Raw genomic sequence first — 15,836 nt, 5'->3', positions numbered from 1 at the left:
CTAATGGCAATTTTACTTCGAGTGCGAGTACCGGCTTCTTCCTATCGAGGGATTTACGCTTGTTTAGTAGGTTTTTACTAATTTGATAAAGCTAAATGTTTCTATCGTCTTTTATGTCTGTGAATGTCCATTTGTCTACTACATTTACTATATTTTTATACTATATTTCTCTGTGTTATTTCTATATATGTCACTACTTCGATGACGTTGTTTTCTATAACAAGTGGTCGTAGGATTTATGGTTGCGTGCTTATTATTATATACTTCGTTTTGTTGGTGTTTATTATTAAACCCATTTTTGTAGCTGATTTTTTTAATGCTACATACACCTCTCGTACAGCATTTTCCGTTCTCCCAACAATATTGATATCATCAGCGTAGGCCAGGATTTGCACTGATTTATTATATATTAAACCAGTGGTTAGGATTTGTGACATAAGTACATCTGTTTTCAGAGCCAGATTGAACAGTATACAGGAGAGAGGATCTCCCTGGCGCAGCTCGTTATTTGTTTTAAATGGTTCAGACAGTTCCCAATAAATTCGTACTCTACAATCAACGTTTTCAAGAGCTAGTTTTGTTAAATTTACCAACTGATTTGGTATTCTTAGCTCTTTCATTGCTTTGAACATTTCTCTTCTCTTCACTTAGTCGTAGGCTACTTTGTAGTCCATAAATATGTGATGAGTATCAATGCCATATTCCAGTGTTTTTTAAAAAATTTGTTTCAAGGTTGCATTCTGATGAATTCGATTTACCACCTCTGAAACCAGCCTGATACTTTCCTAGTATCCGCTCCGCACATATATGGTGCCATACGATGACATAATACTGTGGAACATTTTTATATGCTGCATTTAGAAGCGAAATTCCTCTGTGGTTAGAGCATTCAAAGATATCTTCTTTTGTGATGGTGCAAAGTATTACAATTTTCCAATTATTGAGGAGAAATTTCTGTGTCCATATTTCTTTTATAACCTGCTGTAATGCCTTTATGGTACCATGTCCACCTTCTTTATATAGTTTAGCTGGATGATTATCTATTCCGGGTGATTTGTTTCTGGCTAGTTTTTTAACTGCATCATTAACTTCAAGAATCGTTGGTGACTCCTCTTTCCTCTCATCTGTTCCCCTTACCTCATATTTTTCGTCTTTCATTGCTACATAGGCAGCTAAGGTGTGAACTGAAAAAATCGATAGGAGTAAGATCGAAACCTTTGAAGTGTGGGTCCATAGAAGAATTCTACGCATGTCCTGGACAGAACATAGAACCAACCTGTCTGGAAGAGCTTGATATAAAAGACAGGCTATAATAAACGTAAACTGAGCATACCTAATTTACTTCGGCCACATAGTTAGAAGAACGGGGACCATGAAACTATTGGTATTAGAATGAAAGATAAAAGGCCGAAGACCAAGAGGAAGATCTCTAAGACGATGGGCAGACCAAATGAAAACTCTGGTGGTAAAATCCCTACATAAAGCTGTCCATCTGGCACAGGATCGCAGTCAATGGAGATAGCAAGCTAATAATATTTAAAGTGTTACCACGCCCTGACAAGGGCCTAACGAATGAGGAAGAGAGGTATGTTTTTATATTTATCATCTTATGTTTAATTCTTTAGTAAATTCTCTTTTTCTTTCCCTTTCTGTAAGTTCACAACCCTTCTTGGATCTTTGCTAGTTTTATGATTTTCTTACATATGTTTCAGTCCATGATATTTCTCACCTATCTCTCCATCTTGTATGTTCATGGTATTTAAAACTTTTAAGACGTTATTTGTAGTCTATGTAATCTATGCCTACCTAAAGCATACCTACCTACCTAAGCCTGACTCAGATGAAGAAATTACAGGATGAAGAATTTTTTAGTAAAATCTCAACATAAAATCCAGTCTGTTGCCCATTTACTGTGTTACCATTTTTAATTCTTCTCAGTAAAATTCTATTACACTCTAATATTGAGTACAAGCAAGAATTCGTTGTGAACCGTCTTCGAAAGCTCTCCTTTTGTCATCATGACCCAAATTTGAAGGCATGTGCGAAAAACGAGAAAAATAGTTAAAGCTTTTCCGTTTATTCGAAAAATAAACTCACAAAACGAAACAAATTACATCTCGTCAACATAAAGAAGCGGCGCGAGGCCCACTGAAGTCTCTTCTACCACGGATTGACATTTTATGGTAATCAGACGAAAGAATAAGTAAAAAGGGCGTATAAGGGGATGGAAAGTGTTTACTTCGCTTCTAGAGTGATCACGTAAGGGCTTTTAAATTAGACGGGTAACGATTATTAAAAGGGGAGTCTATGGAACAATATTTAATACTTTTATCATGTTTCTGCGTAATACTTAAGGTATTAGAAATAAAACTGATAAGTTCATTTTTGTGATTAGGGGCAATTTAAATAAATGCAATCTTTAGTAGAAAAATATGAAACATTTATATAGCTGCTAACGTGAGGGCCTTATTCTAAAACAAGTGGTACCAGAAATATTTAATATGTATTTTTACTATTTAGTAGGGGAGAGTGTTGTACCTTTGATCAAATTTTATCTCGTTTGACTCAAAATGTTTCAAAATTGCTTAATAGCGACCATTAAAGCATACAGAATTAGATACACCTTTATCTATAAATGACAAAGTATAGGTCTACGGATTCGTTTCAGTTACCTTTTAAAAAAACTTTTGACTTGATTTTTTTGACAAGTCATGCAAAGGTACGACACTATGTTATACCGTTGTCCACATTATGTTGTACCTGTGATCAGAGAACAAATTACCTTCGATTAAGAAGAAACAACACAAAAGAACGGAATCTTATTTATTACATGAATTATAAGATGACAAACATGATTACTTTACATTTTATGTATCAAATTTAAGAGCGTAGGCGCAAAATTTCGGGCCAATGCTTTTTAAATGCATTTATTTTCTTCGAATCCTGAAAAAATTAATAAATATTTTTGAAAAATTTAAACGCAGAATGAAAGATTATATTATTGCTGAGTGCCGAAAGTCCATTAAAATAGCCAAAAAGTTTCTTCTAAATGAGATATTTCAAATTAAAAATCATACTTAATTTTCTCTTCTTTTTCACCTATGTAACTTACTAAAATAAACATTATAGAAGATTTCAGGAACTTTCACAAACCTGACTAAATTCCAAAGTCTTTGTATTTATGAAGCGAAATAAATTAAAACAAAAATTCTTTCAAAAATTCTTTCCAACACGGAGAAAACAACAATTTTAACAACAGTGTCCAGAGGTACAAGCGCCCAAAGGTACAACACTCTCACCTACAATTAAATCTAAAGCTAGGATTAATACTATTACAAGGATTAATATCAAATTCAACAAGCTTCAATTGGCTTTTATATTAACAATAATAATTTTATTTAGTTAAATATGCTTCATATCATTTCTTATAATAACTGTTTACCTTCATGTGTTTTTTCTTACTGTGGAAATCCAATCCAATCGAATCAAATTCTCTAATTCGAACATAAACTGCATTTTTTTATTCACTGTTTTAAAAAATTGCAAAGATTGACTTCTAATTGAAGTTGGAAAGAAACAAAATCCCCAATCATTACATTTTATTTGTGAGAAATCCTCCAATGTTGAAATCCAGTTTTCATGTCTTGAATATTTAAAAAAGTTAACCATATTCTTTCCTCATGTCGTTTTTCATGTAATCTGTCCGAATGTAACGCCCTTTTGTGGAATTTTTTGCAATTATACGTCTGTTAGAAAGCTAACCAATATTTGCAATCCTTCTTTAATATTAGAAATTCTTAAAAATAAAGACTATAAAAATGATTTGTGTATGCGAGAGAGCTTTTCGTCTTGTTTAAAAAAGGTATAGTTTATAGGAAATTCTAACAATTTAAAAGAAAAAAAGAAAAAGGGTTCGTCTGTTTATATAGTCAAAACGTGTATTTTTGTTGAAGGTGAAACAGAACAGAAAATCAATAAAAATATACTGATAATACAAAAAAAAGATATATTAAATTACATGTAGGTGAAAAACAAGGTTTTCTTGATGTGTCCTCGTGCAAAACCAAAATCACGTGATATTACGGAAATAAACAATGTTTGCCAACTTTACATAAACTGTCTATTACAATACTCTAAAATGCTTTATTTGTTTATTTATTTTCGTTATGGTTACAAAGGTTGATATCAGCTGTGGTATAATAGCTGTTATATAAATTTACCTTAGACAAGGAAAGAGAGAGCACGCGTAATCGTATAAAATTGACTGAAGCCTAAACCGACACCAGAAAGGTTGCCAGGTCATACTTTATTTCTTCAGTAGATTTAGAGTAATGGATATATATTAATAAATAGATTTTTTTCAAAATTTATTTGTTTGTATGAGTGGGTTTTCGTTACACGGAATAGGAAAAACTTACACTAAAACACTGCATGTCTAATACATATTTTTCATTCCAAAATCATTTCTATCGTCAAATTACAGGTGCCCCAATGGGATCCGCCCTCTCTCCCGTAATAGTTTCGGAACTAGTAATGGAACATTTCAAAACAGTAGCCCTGTCCTCATCAAATCTCAAACCCACCTGCTGGTTACGGTACATTGATGAAGTCTTTGTCATTTGGCCCCATGGTAAAGACACATTAGATCTCTTTCTCTCCCACCTGAATGGTATATATCCCAGCATTCAATTCACGATGGAAGCTGAGTCTGAAGCGTCTTTACCATTCCTTGATGTTCTTATTCAGAAAAACCCACCTCACAGTTTTTTTTATTGCGTGTACCGAAAATTCACCCAGTCATCATCACCCCGCCCAACTCAATTCAGTTACCAACACTCCTATTTCCCGTTCCATAAGACCTAGCGACCACAATCACAGGTCATCCTATCAATCCGATCAATCAGTTCAATAAGGCAAACACTCTTACAAAACGGCTACCACAAAACCCAAATCAATAGAAGCATTCAAAAACATCTAAACCCCATTCCATCCAAAAAAGAAACCTTGCCGCTGGATCAACCAAAAATCTTTCTACCTTTTATTAAAGGTATTACTGACAAGATCAGTAGAACTCTTATCCCTCTAAACATCAAAACCATCTTCACTACTCACTCCAAGTTGTCCAATCTCGTCAGATTCGTAAAAGATCAAATCCCAAATGAAGACCATGGTGTCTACGACACTACTGGAACAATACCTTGTTCCAGTTGCCCACATTTATACATAGGACAGACAAACCAACAAATCCATAACCGTATTTACGAACATTCTCTATCAGTCAAACATTCCGATACTACTTCAGCCCTACCCCAACATCGTATTCAGACAGGCCACAAAATAAATTTCGAAAAAGCAAAAACCATCGCTCCGATCCGCTCCTTAAAATCGAGAATCATTGAAATTGAAAAACGGCCCAACAGCTTAAATACGCCCGATGACGCTAAATGACTGCCGGCAACATGGCGACCGCTACTTCAGCGACTCCCCACCCCAACCCACACCGCTCAGGCCACGTCATCTTAGACCACGTCAGCTCAGACCACGTCAGCGCATACCGTTCCCGTGCATACTGGTAGTATAAAAACAGCCACATAGGGTAAGACCGGTCGTCACTCGACATTAAGGAGTAGGCAAATTGACACCTCAGTGTCGTTTGACGGTTCTTGTATTTATTCTTCTTCTTCTTCGTGTGCCATATCAGAATTTTCCGACGTTGGTGATCACCATTGCGAAGGCTTCTCGATCTTCTGCAATATGGAATAATTGTCCAGCATTTGATATCTATGTCCATTCACGAATTTTTTTTTAACCGAATTTTGTATTTATAGAGAACACGATACTGGTACGTCACGAGTGAGGGGAGTAGGCAGATTGAGACCCCGAACTCGAACGGAACCGTATCACTCTTGAAAATTGCTCCAAAATGAGTGCCGAAACGTCGAGCATTAAATTCTCAACGCGGTTCTTCCCGAGAACTTGGTGATTTTCATTTATCTGACCGCGGAAATCTATCCGAACATTTTATTCGCCTCTACGCTCTACGGGGAAGATTTTTCATTCTTCTAAATCTTTTTCCAATTTTCTAACACGCAAATACCGTCTTCTCTGTGATCTTGCTTTTCTTAAATCATGTCGTGACCATCAAGTCATTCCGAAATCTCTTCAAATTAAACTTCATACTAAATCTTCATTAATTTCCAAAATTCTTAGAACAACTGGTTATTCGCTTCTTAGAAACTCAATTCATTCCACCCGACGCAACTTAGATTTAACAAATTCCTTCTCTTTTTAAAACCTACAATGACATCCACTCTTTCAACATTCATCCATTATTATGGGACACTTTCGATCGTCTTTCTCGCCAAAAAGCCCAACACATTTCTGACAACAAAACCCAAACCCAGAAACGCAAACTGAACCAACTTATCTCTCAGCAAAATCCATATACATATATATATATATATATATATATATATATATATATATATATATATATATATATATATATATATATATATATATATATATATATATATTGTTTATTGTTTATGATTTGATGTAAACCTCCTCTCAGTCGTCCTAGTCAAATCCGCCAATAAAATCTCCCGAAGGAATATCTCACGTCCAGAATTACATCAGATAACAACTTAATAAATTACCCCTTGGCTATCCTGGCTTCCTTCCTTTCTCATATCAATTTATTGAAGAGCTGCACACAGTTGGAGCGTTGCCTCATTCGAGTCAGTTCAAACGTGATTAATTACCATTAGATAAATCAGGATAGGATCCTACTTACACAAATAATAGACGTGTATACTTAATAAAAAAGCCAACTCCTTATATTGAAATTTTCTGCTTTAAATTAAAAAACACTAAAAAAATGTATTTTTTGGAAATACCGTTCTCATTATTTGCTTCAGTAATTATAACAATTTCAAAAGCCATATTTTTCTGTAAAATCCAAATCTCATTGTTCTTCTTTATTCCAATTCCAGGGTGTATTTACCTGATCATCGGACACTTCTAGTATTTAATAATAACTTTCTCAGTAGTAGATAAAAATCTTTCTCTGCCACGTCGTGGACACAAAAGTTTTGGTAAATCAAAATTCATGTTTTTTTGACACACACTCTGTATGTCAAATAAATTGTACCAATTGGTGATTTTGTAGTTTTTTACGATTTCAAAACAATTTTTAGTGTGTCGTAAAACACTCAAACATAAAGTTGACACTTCAAACATTTATACATTCCGCAACTATTTTGATTTCTTTCCAAAGAGGCAATTATACTAGAGTTGTGATTTCTTTAGTTATCCGGCCATTTGAAACTTTGTTGCAAAGATATAAAATTCGACGTTATTTCTTCCATAAAATGAATTTGCTGGAAAGACATATACAATTTATTTAAAGGTTATTTTTGTCACTCAATTACTGAAAAATATATAACTTTGGAGCTTTTGCACTATTTATTTTGCAATAGATATTTTATTTTATTAATAAAATGAAAAAAATATCTATATGTACGATTTACCGAATAATAAGTATATATATATATATATATATATATATATATATATATACATATATATATATATATATATATATATATATATATATATATATATATATATATATATATATATATATATATATATATTAAAAAGTAAGAAAATCGCTAGGTTCTCGGGAAGAACCGGCGTTGACAAATTAGTGCTCTACGTTCCGGAGCCATTTTGGGGCCATTTTCAAGATGGATACGGTTCCGTTCGAGTTCGGGGTCTCAATCTGTATACTCCCCTCATATTCCCCTTACTCGTGACGTACCAGTATCGTGTTCTGTATAAATACAAGAACCGTCAAACGGCACTGAGGTTTCAATCTGCTTACTCCTCAATGTCGAGTGACAGTCAGTGCTTTCTGTGGTTTTCCGGGTTTGACTCTGCGTTGAATAATTTTGATTTTGAGATTTTGAGGAAAACCATTATTTCGACGACGTTTCGGCAAGGTCACACCTGCCATTGTCAAGTCAGGTAGTACCCCTCAGTGTCGAGTGTTGAGTGACGAATCACAGATCAGCAGATCTCCGATACATAAACATCGATGGGTATTTACTTGCTAGCAGTTTCTGTAGGAAAAATAAAAAGAAGTGTGGTACTGTAATATATGTTAAAAATAAGTCGAAGTCGAACGAGTCGAAGCTATTAACTGTGATTAATTTAATGTAGAACAAACATCTGAATTTTGTGGAATTGTTCTACAAGATATTAACATGGTTGTATTGGCAGTAAATGTAACGATTTTGTCTTTTTTACAAATTTCGAAAATTTATTAGGTTCCATTATGAGGCCAAATTTAAAAGTAATAGTTTTCGGAGATTTTAATCTCCGCAAATACTAGTGAGCTGACTTCTATAATATCATCATATTGAATAAAACAAACAATCCATGACTATACTAGAATTGCTGATACATCTGCCACTTGTGTAGACAATATTACGACAAATGTTGAAGAAGATCAGTTTCGGGCAAATGTTCTTGAACCTTGTTTCTCTGATCATCGCGGCCAGTATATCAGTATAAACTTAACATCAATTCAGCAAAAGTCAAGTGTTTGCACTAGAGCCTTTACGCAGAAGCGTATCTTAAAAATGCGGAACTTTTTATCCGTGTTAGACTGGAACATTTTTAATGATAATCTTGATGTAAATTACCTAGCAACGTTTCTAATAGATAATTATAATCTTGCAGTATCGCAATATTATGCACTAAAAAAACTGGTTATCAAAGACAGAAGATGTCTGGTAAACTGTTGTAGGTAATTAACTATGAGCGAAATAAAAGAAATGGTTTACATAATTCAACAACAAACATATCTTGTGACTCTTTCAATAACTTTTCTGTTGAAATTGCTGAGAATATTATAAAATCCCTTCCAAATACACCAGACGACACAATTTTGAACTATCAAAAATTTCCAGCACCATCGAATTCATCTTTTCTAACTCCAACCAATCAACAAGAAGTATCCACAATGATAAAAACATTAAAAAATTCAAATTATTAAGATAATAATGAGCTAAACGCATCTTTTATCAAAAGCAATAGTGAAATAATTACTAAAGCTTTAACACATCTCATTAATAGTATTTTTTCAATCGGGATATTCCCAACTCCATTTAAATACTCCAAAATTGTTCCTATTTTTAAAAAGGGCGATCGTGACTTTGTAGACAATTATAGACCAATTTCCATCATTTCGATATTCAGTAAAATAATCGAAAATATTCTGAAGAAGCGTCTTATATCGTACTTCAAAACAAATTTTTTTAAACTTTCTTACCAGTTCACAATATGTGTTTAGAAATAATCGTTCCACAACACATGCACTTTTAGATGTGATGAGTGCCATAGTTGATGGCCTTAAGAAGCATAATCACTCTGCCATAACGCGGTGTAATCTTTCAAAGGCCTTCGACTGTGTTTCTCATGATATTTTGCTAAAAAAAACTGCATTTTTACGGTATAAGAGGTACTCCTTTGGAACTAATTTCATCGTATATAAAGGATAGATACCAAGTAGTCAAGTACGGAAATTGTCTCTCTGAATTTAAGCAGATAAAGCACGGAGTTCCACAAGGATCAGTTCTGTGTCCTCTATTATTTATAATATATGTTAATGACTTGCCCAATTTCATGGCTCCATTTAAAACAGTTTTATTCGCAGATGACACTACTTTTGCTTTTTCTGATAAAAATCGTTCAGTTTTAGAAACCACGTCTGAGTATGTAAATTCCAATGCTCAATCAATGTTCTTAGCAAATAAACTTAAACTAAATGATAACAAAACTCAAAATTTAATTTTTTCGTCTACCTTCGATGTGAGTGTTGAAAAAAATAATGTCAAATTGTTGGACATAACAGTTGACTTGGTATAACATTGACTTGGTATAACCATATTGACCATCTCAAAGATAAACTTTCTAGTACCTTATTTTTACTCAGGCAATTAAAACGTGTTACAAGTGTTGATACCTTAACGTACTTTTCTCTTTTCCATTCATTTTTAAGCTATGGTGTTATTCTGTGGGGAAACTCTTGCAATGCTCTAACAATATTTTAATTGCAAAAAAAATCAATAAGAATAATTGCAAAAGTTAGCTACTTGGAATCTTGCAAACCATTGTTTATTAAATATAAGATAATGCTCTTGCCAACATTATGGCTATACAGCGTTAATGTAGAAATACATAAAAACTCTGATACTTTAATTAAACACTCTGACTTACATAACTATAGCACAAGAGGTAAAAATAACATCAGAACAGTTAAGTATCGTTTGAGTAAGTCAGAAAAAACTCAATTGACTATATATAATGTCCTACCTATGGATTTAAAACAACTTTCGATGGATACATTTAAACTAAGTCTGAAAAGATATCTCTTTTGAAATCTGCTTTTTACTCTGTTAGTGAACACTTCGATTACTTTAAGGCAGTAGCATGAACATGGATGTACGTACTATGTTGGTAAATATCTTATTTTATATACGAGGCATGTTTTTTAAGTAAGTACCGTTTTGCGATTCCGCCGCCGCAGAGCTACGGTCGGCGTTCCGCGCATGAGCGCTGGTTACCTACATCTCTTGTCTACGCACTGAAGCCATTACAGTCTGATTCTTCATTGTATACTTGTTTACTCCAGTGTGTAAGATGCCTCCAACAATCGTGAGTCACGCTGATTGTGAAGTACGGGCTTATACGATTTCTTAGTGCTAAAGGCGTAAAACCGATCGATATTCATCGTGAAATTTTTTAAGTTTACGGACAAAACATTATGAGTGATGGAATGGTAAGGAAATCGGTGAGAGCATTTAAAGATAGCCGCACAAATGTGCATGATGAAGAACGGAGTGGGCGTCCTTCGGTGGTTAATGAAAATTTGGTGCAGAAAGTGGACGAAAAGGTGAGAGAAAACAGACGCTTTACAATTTCATCATTATCTGACTGCTTTCCTCAGTATTTTCGTAGTGTTTTGTATCGCATTGTTACCGAGAACTTGAATTAGGTACCGGAAATTGTGTTCACGTTGGGTTCCAAAAATGTTGACGGATTTGCACAAAACCCAACGTTTAGGCAGTGCATTGACTTTCCTTGAGCGGTACCACAGTGAAGGTGAAGATTTTTTAGACCAAATTGTTACTAGTGACGAAACGTGGGTGGCCTACGTCACACCAGAATCGAAACAACAATCCATGGAATGGCGACATTCATCATCACCCATAAGAGTAAAGTTTAAGCAAACAATTTCTGCCCGGAAAATCATGTGCACAGTTTTTTAGGACAGAAAAGGAGTATTGCTAGTGAAGTTTCTGCCTTGTAATGAGACAATCAATGCAGCGTCTTATTGTGAGACATTGAAAAATCTGCGTCGTGCAATCCAGAACAAAAGACGTGGCAAGTTGAGTAAGGGTATCGTTTTGCTGCATGACAATGCCCGTCCACATGTGGCTAATCAGACCAAAGATCTCAAAAGTCAGGCGGCAGAATTTTATCAGGAGGGTATTCAAAAACTGGTGCCACGTTATGACAAGTGCCTCAATATTCACGGAAATTATGTAGAAAAGTAGATTAAGGTACAGGCTTTCATGTAAAAATAAAATTATTGCCATATTTTTGCACGTCTTTTTTTAATTCCAAAACGGTACTTACTTAAAAAACACGCCTCGTATTTTGTGTTTGATTTTATGTTATGCGCATTCATGTATTTTAATCTCGTAATGTATTTTGTGCATGTTATATATTATCTTCTTTACTTATACATATAATTGACTTGCTGCAAATAAAAAATGTAAAATTTGTAAACGTAGAATCACATACTATGTAATATATGCTATGCTGCTTCTCCATTCATCTGAAATTTGTCCCACATCCATAATTCTATTAGTTAGTCGTGTTCAAAATACGTACGTAAGTTTTTATGTACCTTTCCTGTTTAACATTCACAAAAAACGACTTTTAAAATTCTGGCAAAGTTGCTGAAACTTACATCCCACTGCGCGATAAGGATAACCATAAATGGATTATAACTTTGAGAATGTTTCAATTTTATGCTTTAGACCGCCAGCAAATAAGTAGTTACAATGTATTTTTACATTCAAAGTTTTTGGATAGCTCTTTCTACATGATAATATGTGATTTAAACTTCATTTTTGAATTAATTTGAAACTAACAGACGTTATCAAAGTTTGTACGCATTTTTGACATTATCCAAAAATTTTTAAAAGAAGTATAAACTTTATATTGTGGGTTTTTTTTAATATTTTGTTTGTAGTTAGTACAAGTTTAAATATACTGATTGCAAAAAAACTGCAGCACACTAGGCTCCTCCCTGATTTTCTATACACCCACTCTACAGGCAATTGATCGAATTAAGAGGTTTATATTATGTTGCGGAATACTTATTCAGATTTTTCCTAGCGCATACCACAGGTATTTTAAGTTTACTGGAGTCAGAGGCAATCGATTTAGGTTTCGACCTACTATATCCCACACATGTTCGATGGGGAACAAATCAGCTGATCTTGATGGCCACTCCAAAGTCTCTATACCAGATTCTTGTATGAACTTTATGGGCAATATGAGTTATTGCGTTATTCTGTTGAAAGATCGCATTTCAAATGGTTTGTAGGTAAGAATGTAAATCTAGTTGCAGTACTTCTTTCACTAATATACCGTCGAGCTGTCAGAGTACCGTTAATAAGAATCAGAGGTGATCTGCTTCCCAAACATATAGCACTCCATACCATAATGCTTGGTTTTCTGACTGTATGACGTTCAGTAGCCAAGTCTATATTTCGTTTTCACCCTGAAAACTTCTTTCCCTTATACGCTTATCAGAGCCTCCAAAACAAAACCTAGATTGATTACTGAAGCAGACAAAAATTCGGTTGGTCATTCCCGTTCTGCCCAGCTCTGCATCATTCTAAACGTCAAGCCCTAAGCTGTGGTGTCAAAGGTAACATCAACAGCGGGCAATAAGCTCTCAGTCCCATTTAAAGTAATCTTTGATTAACTCTTCTTTTTAAGGCAACTCTTCCTTCAGCAGCAACTAAATCATATGTTACTTGACGTACACTGTCTTGTCTATTTCTGACAGCAAAAAGTCTAAGATAGCGCAAATCACGGCCTTGAAATATTCTAGAATGTCTAGACTTTCCACGATGCCGATAAGTCTTATCATTGGACCATCTCCTCCAAACTCTTAACACCGTTGATGGATTACCTTTGATTCTTCGTAAAATTTCCGCCTTCATGCCAATAATACCAACGAAACAGGTCCAAAATAACAGCAACTGAAATGGAGTTCATGAGAAGAAGCTGCAGAGTGACAAAAATGGATCACATCAGAAATGAGAAGATAAAACGAAGAATGGCAGAAGAACAAAACATACTCAGCTACATAGAAGAAAAACGTTTAATTTGGTATGGACATGTGAGAAGAACAGATCATACAAGGTGGATAGCAAAGATTTCGGATTGGAGCTCAATAGGAAGGAGGAAAAGAGGTAGACCCCGAAGATCATGGAGGGATGAAGTGGACGAGGCCATGGAAAGACGAGACCTTAGAGGTGGAGAATTGCAAAACAGAAAGGACTGGAGACGTTGGATGAAAGAAGGAAGGCGGCGACAGCTGTAAAAATCCTTGTATAGATAGATAGATGCCAACAATGCGTCCTTTTTTTAAGTCGCTTAAAAGACGAAATTGCTGACGACCGATAACTCTTGGCATTTTAAATTTTTTGGGTAAATTAAAAACAATCAAAAATTACTAAAAACTACAAATAAACTAAACTTAAATACCTAAAAATAAACTTTCTTATCTTTCCTATTTTTGCGAAAAAAAAAACTTCAGTTAAAGAAAAGCCAGCAAGGTAAAAACTTATCAAATATATATTTTTAGATAGGAAACACATTTGATCCGAATAAATAACCGCATACAAAGGATTGCAGTTTTTTTGGCGATCAGTATATTTGTGCATTTTAATTTTAATACAACTTGCTTCATAATGTTCTTCATTTTCCATAAAATCAGTACTTAAAAAAAACTTGTGCTACAAGCACTCCAGTTTGCTTAGATAAATGTTTAAATAGTTCGTACTAATTTAAGTTTTCAATGTCATTCTCAACATTTTAACCTGTTTCCAGCTAGTATCCATTCAGCGGCAACCCCTTTAGGATCATTGCTCAGTGGCATCTTAATGGAACGATGCGGTAGAAAATTGGCACTACAAATTGCTTCCATGCCTCTAATCTTCGGATGGTTTTTAATTGCCTTTTCTCTAAATCACGCTATTCTATTGTTAGGAAGATTGATTGCAGGATTTTCAGCGGGACTAACTGCAGCAGCTGGACAAGTAAGTAAACACATAGCACGTAGCAATAATTGTGATTGAAGCCATTCATTTTCCCATTTCTCTTTTCCCAGCAGTTTTTTTAATATTGTATTAAAACCTTAACCGACACTGTATTCAATAACACAAAATACTTATTGTTAGATATTCTTATTCTTGTAAGGACTTATAACGAGGTATCAGAATTTTCTTTTAGTAATGGTTTTATTTCATCGTACGTATATGTACGTTTATGTACGTATATACATATTATCAAACTCCCAGTTGACCATATGTTTGTTGTCTGTTTCGTTAGTGTATAGTAAATTACTCAAGAATATCATTAATTAGGATGTATACGGCTAAATTGGATTAGTCTCAATCAAAACATGTTCCAGTGTAAACATATGTTACAGCTCCATTTATTGGAAAACAATAGATTTGCTACACTGCCGTTAGTTCGATAGTACTTGAAAACTGCTATGAATAACATACACTTTTGATTATTTTACACAATAAATTCTTTTAGTGTGTAGACATAAAAATAATCTATTGATATAGTAATCATAAATACGATAACTATTAGAGAATACGTCCATGATAGAGAACCATTTTTCTTATCTCACATGTCAGCAATATAATGATAGACATGATTAATGAGAGACTCTAAACTTTCCTACAAAGTGAAATATCCCAAGAGCAAACTGAATTTACCAAAGGTAGAGGTACTCGAGAACATCTTCTGGACATAAGACAAATAATAGGAAAATTTAGGGAATTCAATATCCCACTATACATTTGTTTTATACAGGGTGAGTCATAACTATTGGGACATAGACTAAGGACAGGTTATTTGGACCAAAATATGGCTATTGGGCCAAATATGCCTTAATAAAATGTTGCTGAGAAAAAAGATACAGGGTGTTCAAGTTAATTTTTGTTTTTCGTTTTTTGCTAATAGTTTCCATGTATATTTATACATTGCTATCAAAATTGGCACAGAGGCATAATCTTAGACAAGAAATAGTATTTTATTTACAATTTTACGTTTTGTTATAGAGGGCGCCACGTGGATCATTCCTAATGATCAAATTGAGTCTAAACTTTTTCTGATGAAACTTTTTAGTAATTTTTATTAGAAAATATGACGTAAACATCATTTTTACGTAAAATTGGTACTCATGGTTTAATAATGGTTTTTAAACATGATAATTTCAACCGTTTTCGATAAAAACGCAGTCGAACTGCTTAGAGTCTTAAAAAAGGATTTCAAATATTATTTCATTTATGAAAAGTATGCTTTGGACTGTCAGATAATTGTTGTTGGTAAATGTCATTTGTTCAGAGTAAATTATTTTTGATGTGACAGTGTAGTGTAATGTTGCATTTTTTAAAAGTAATCATTACTTTTTTTGATTGAAATGCCTCGTCACAATCATTTTACTA

General features: G+C 34.0%; 1 protein-coding gene across 1 annotated transcript in view; it reads left to right on the top strand.

Moving 5' to 3' along the window:
- pippin (solute carrier family member pippin) overlaps positions 1–15,836 on the top strand; it is a 59,250-nt gene that overhangs the window by 30,559 nt on the left and 12,855 nt on the right. The window contains exon 4 of the mRNA XM_072522180.1: positions 14,206–14,414. Coding sequence (XP_072378281.1) covers positions 14,206–14,414 — 209 coding nt within the window. The remainder of the gene's footprint in view (positions 1–14,205; positions 14,415–15,836) is intronic.

Source organism: Diabrotica undecimpunctata, chromosome 2 (assembly GCF_040954645.1).
Source record: "Diabrotica undecimpunctata isolate CICGRU chromosome 2, icDiaUnde3, whole genome shotgun sequence".
Lineage (NCBI taxonomy): Eukaryota > Metazoa > Arthropoda > Insecta > Coleoptera > Chrysomelidae > Diabrotica > Diabrotica undecimpunctata.
This window is presented reverse-complemented; position numbering and strand designations above follow the sequence as displayed.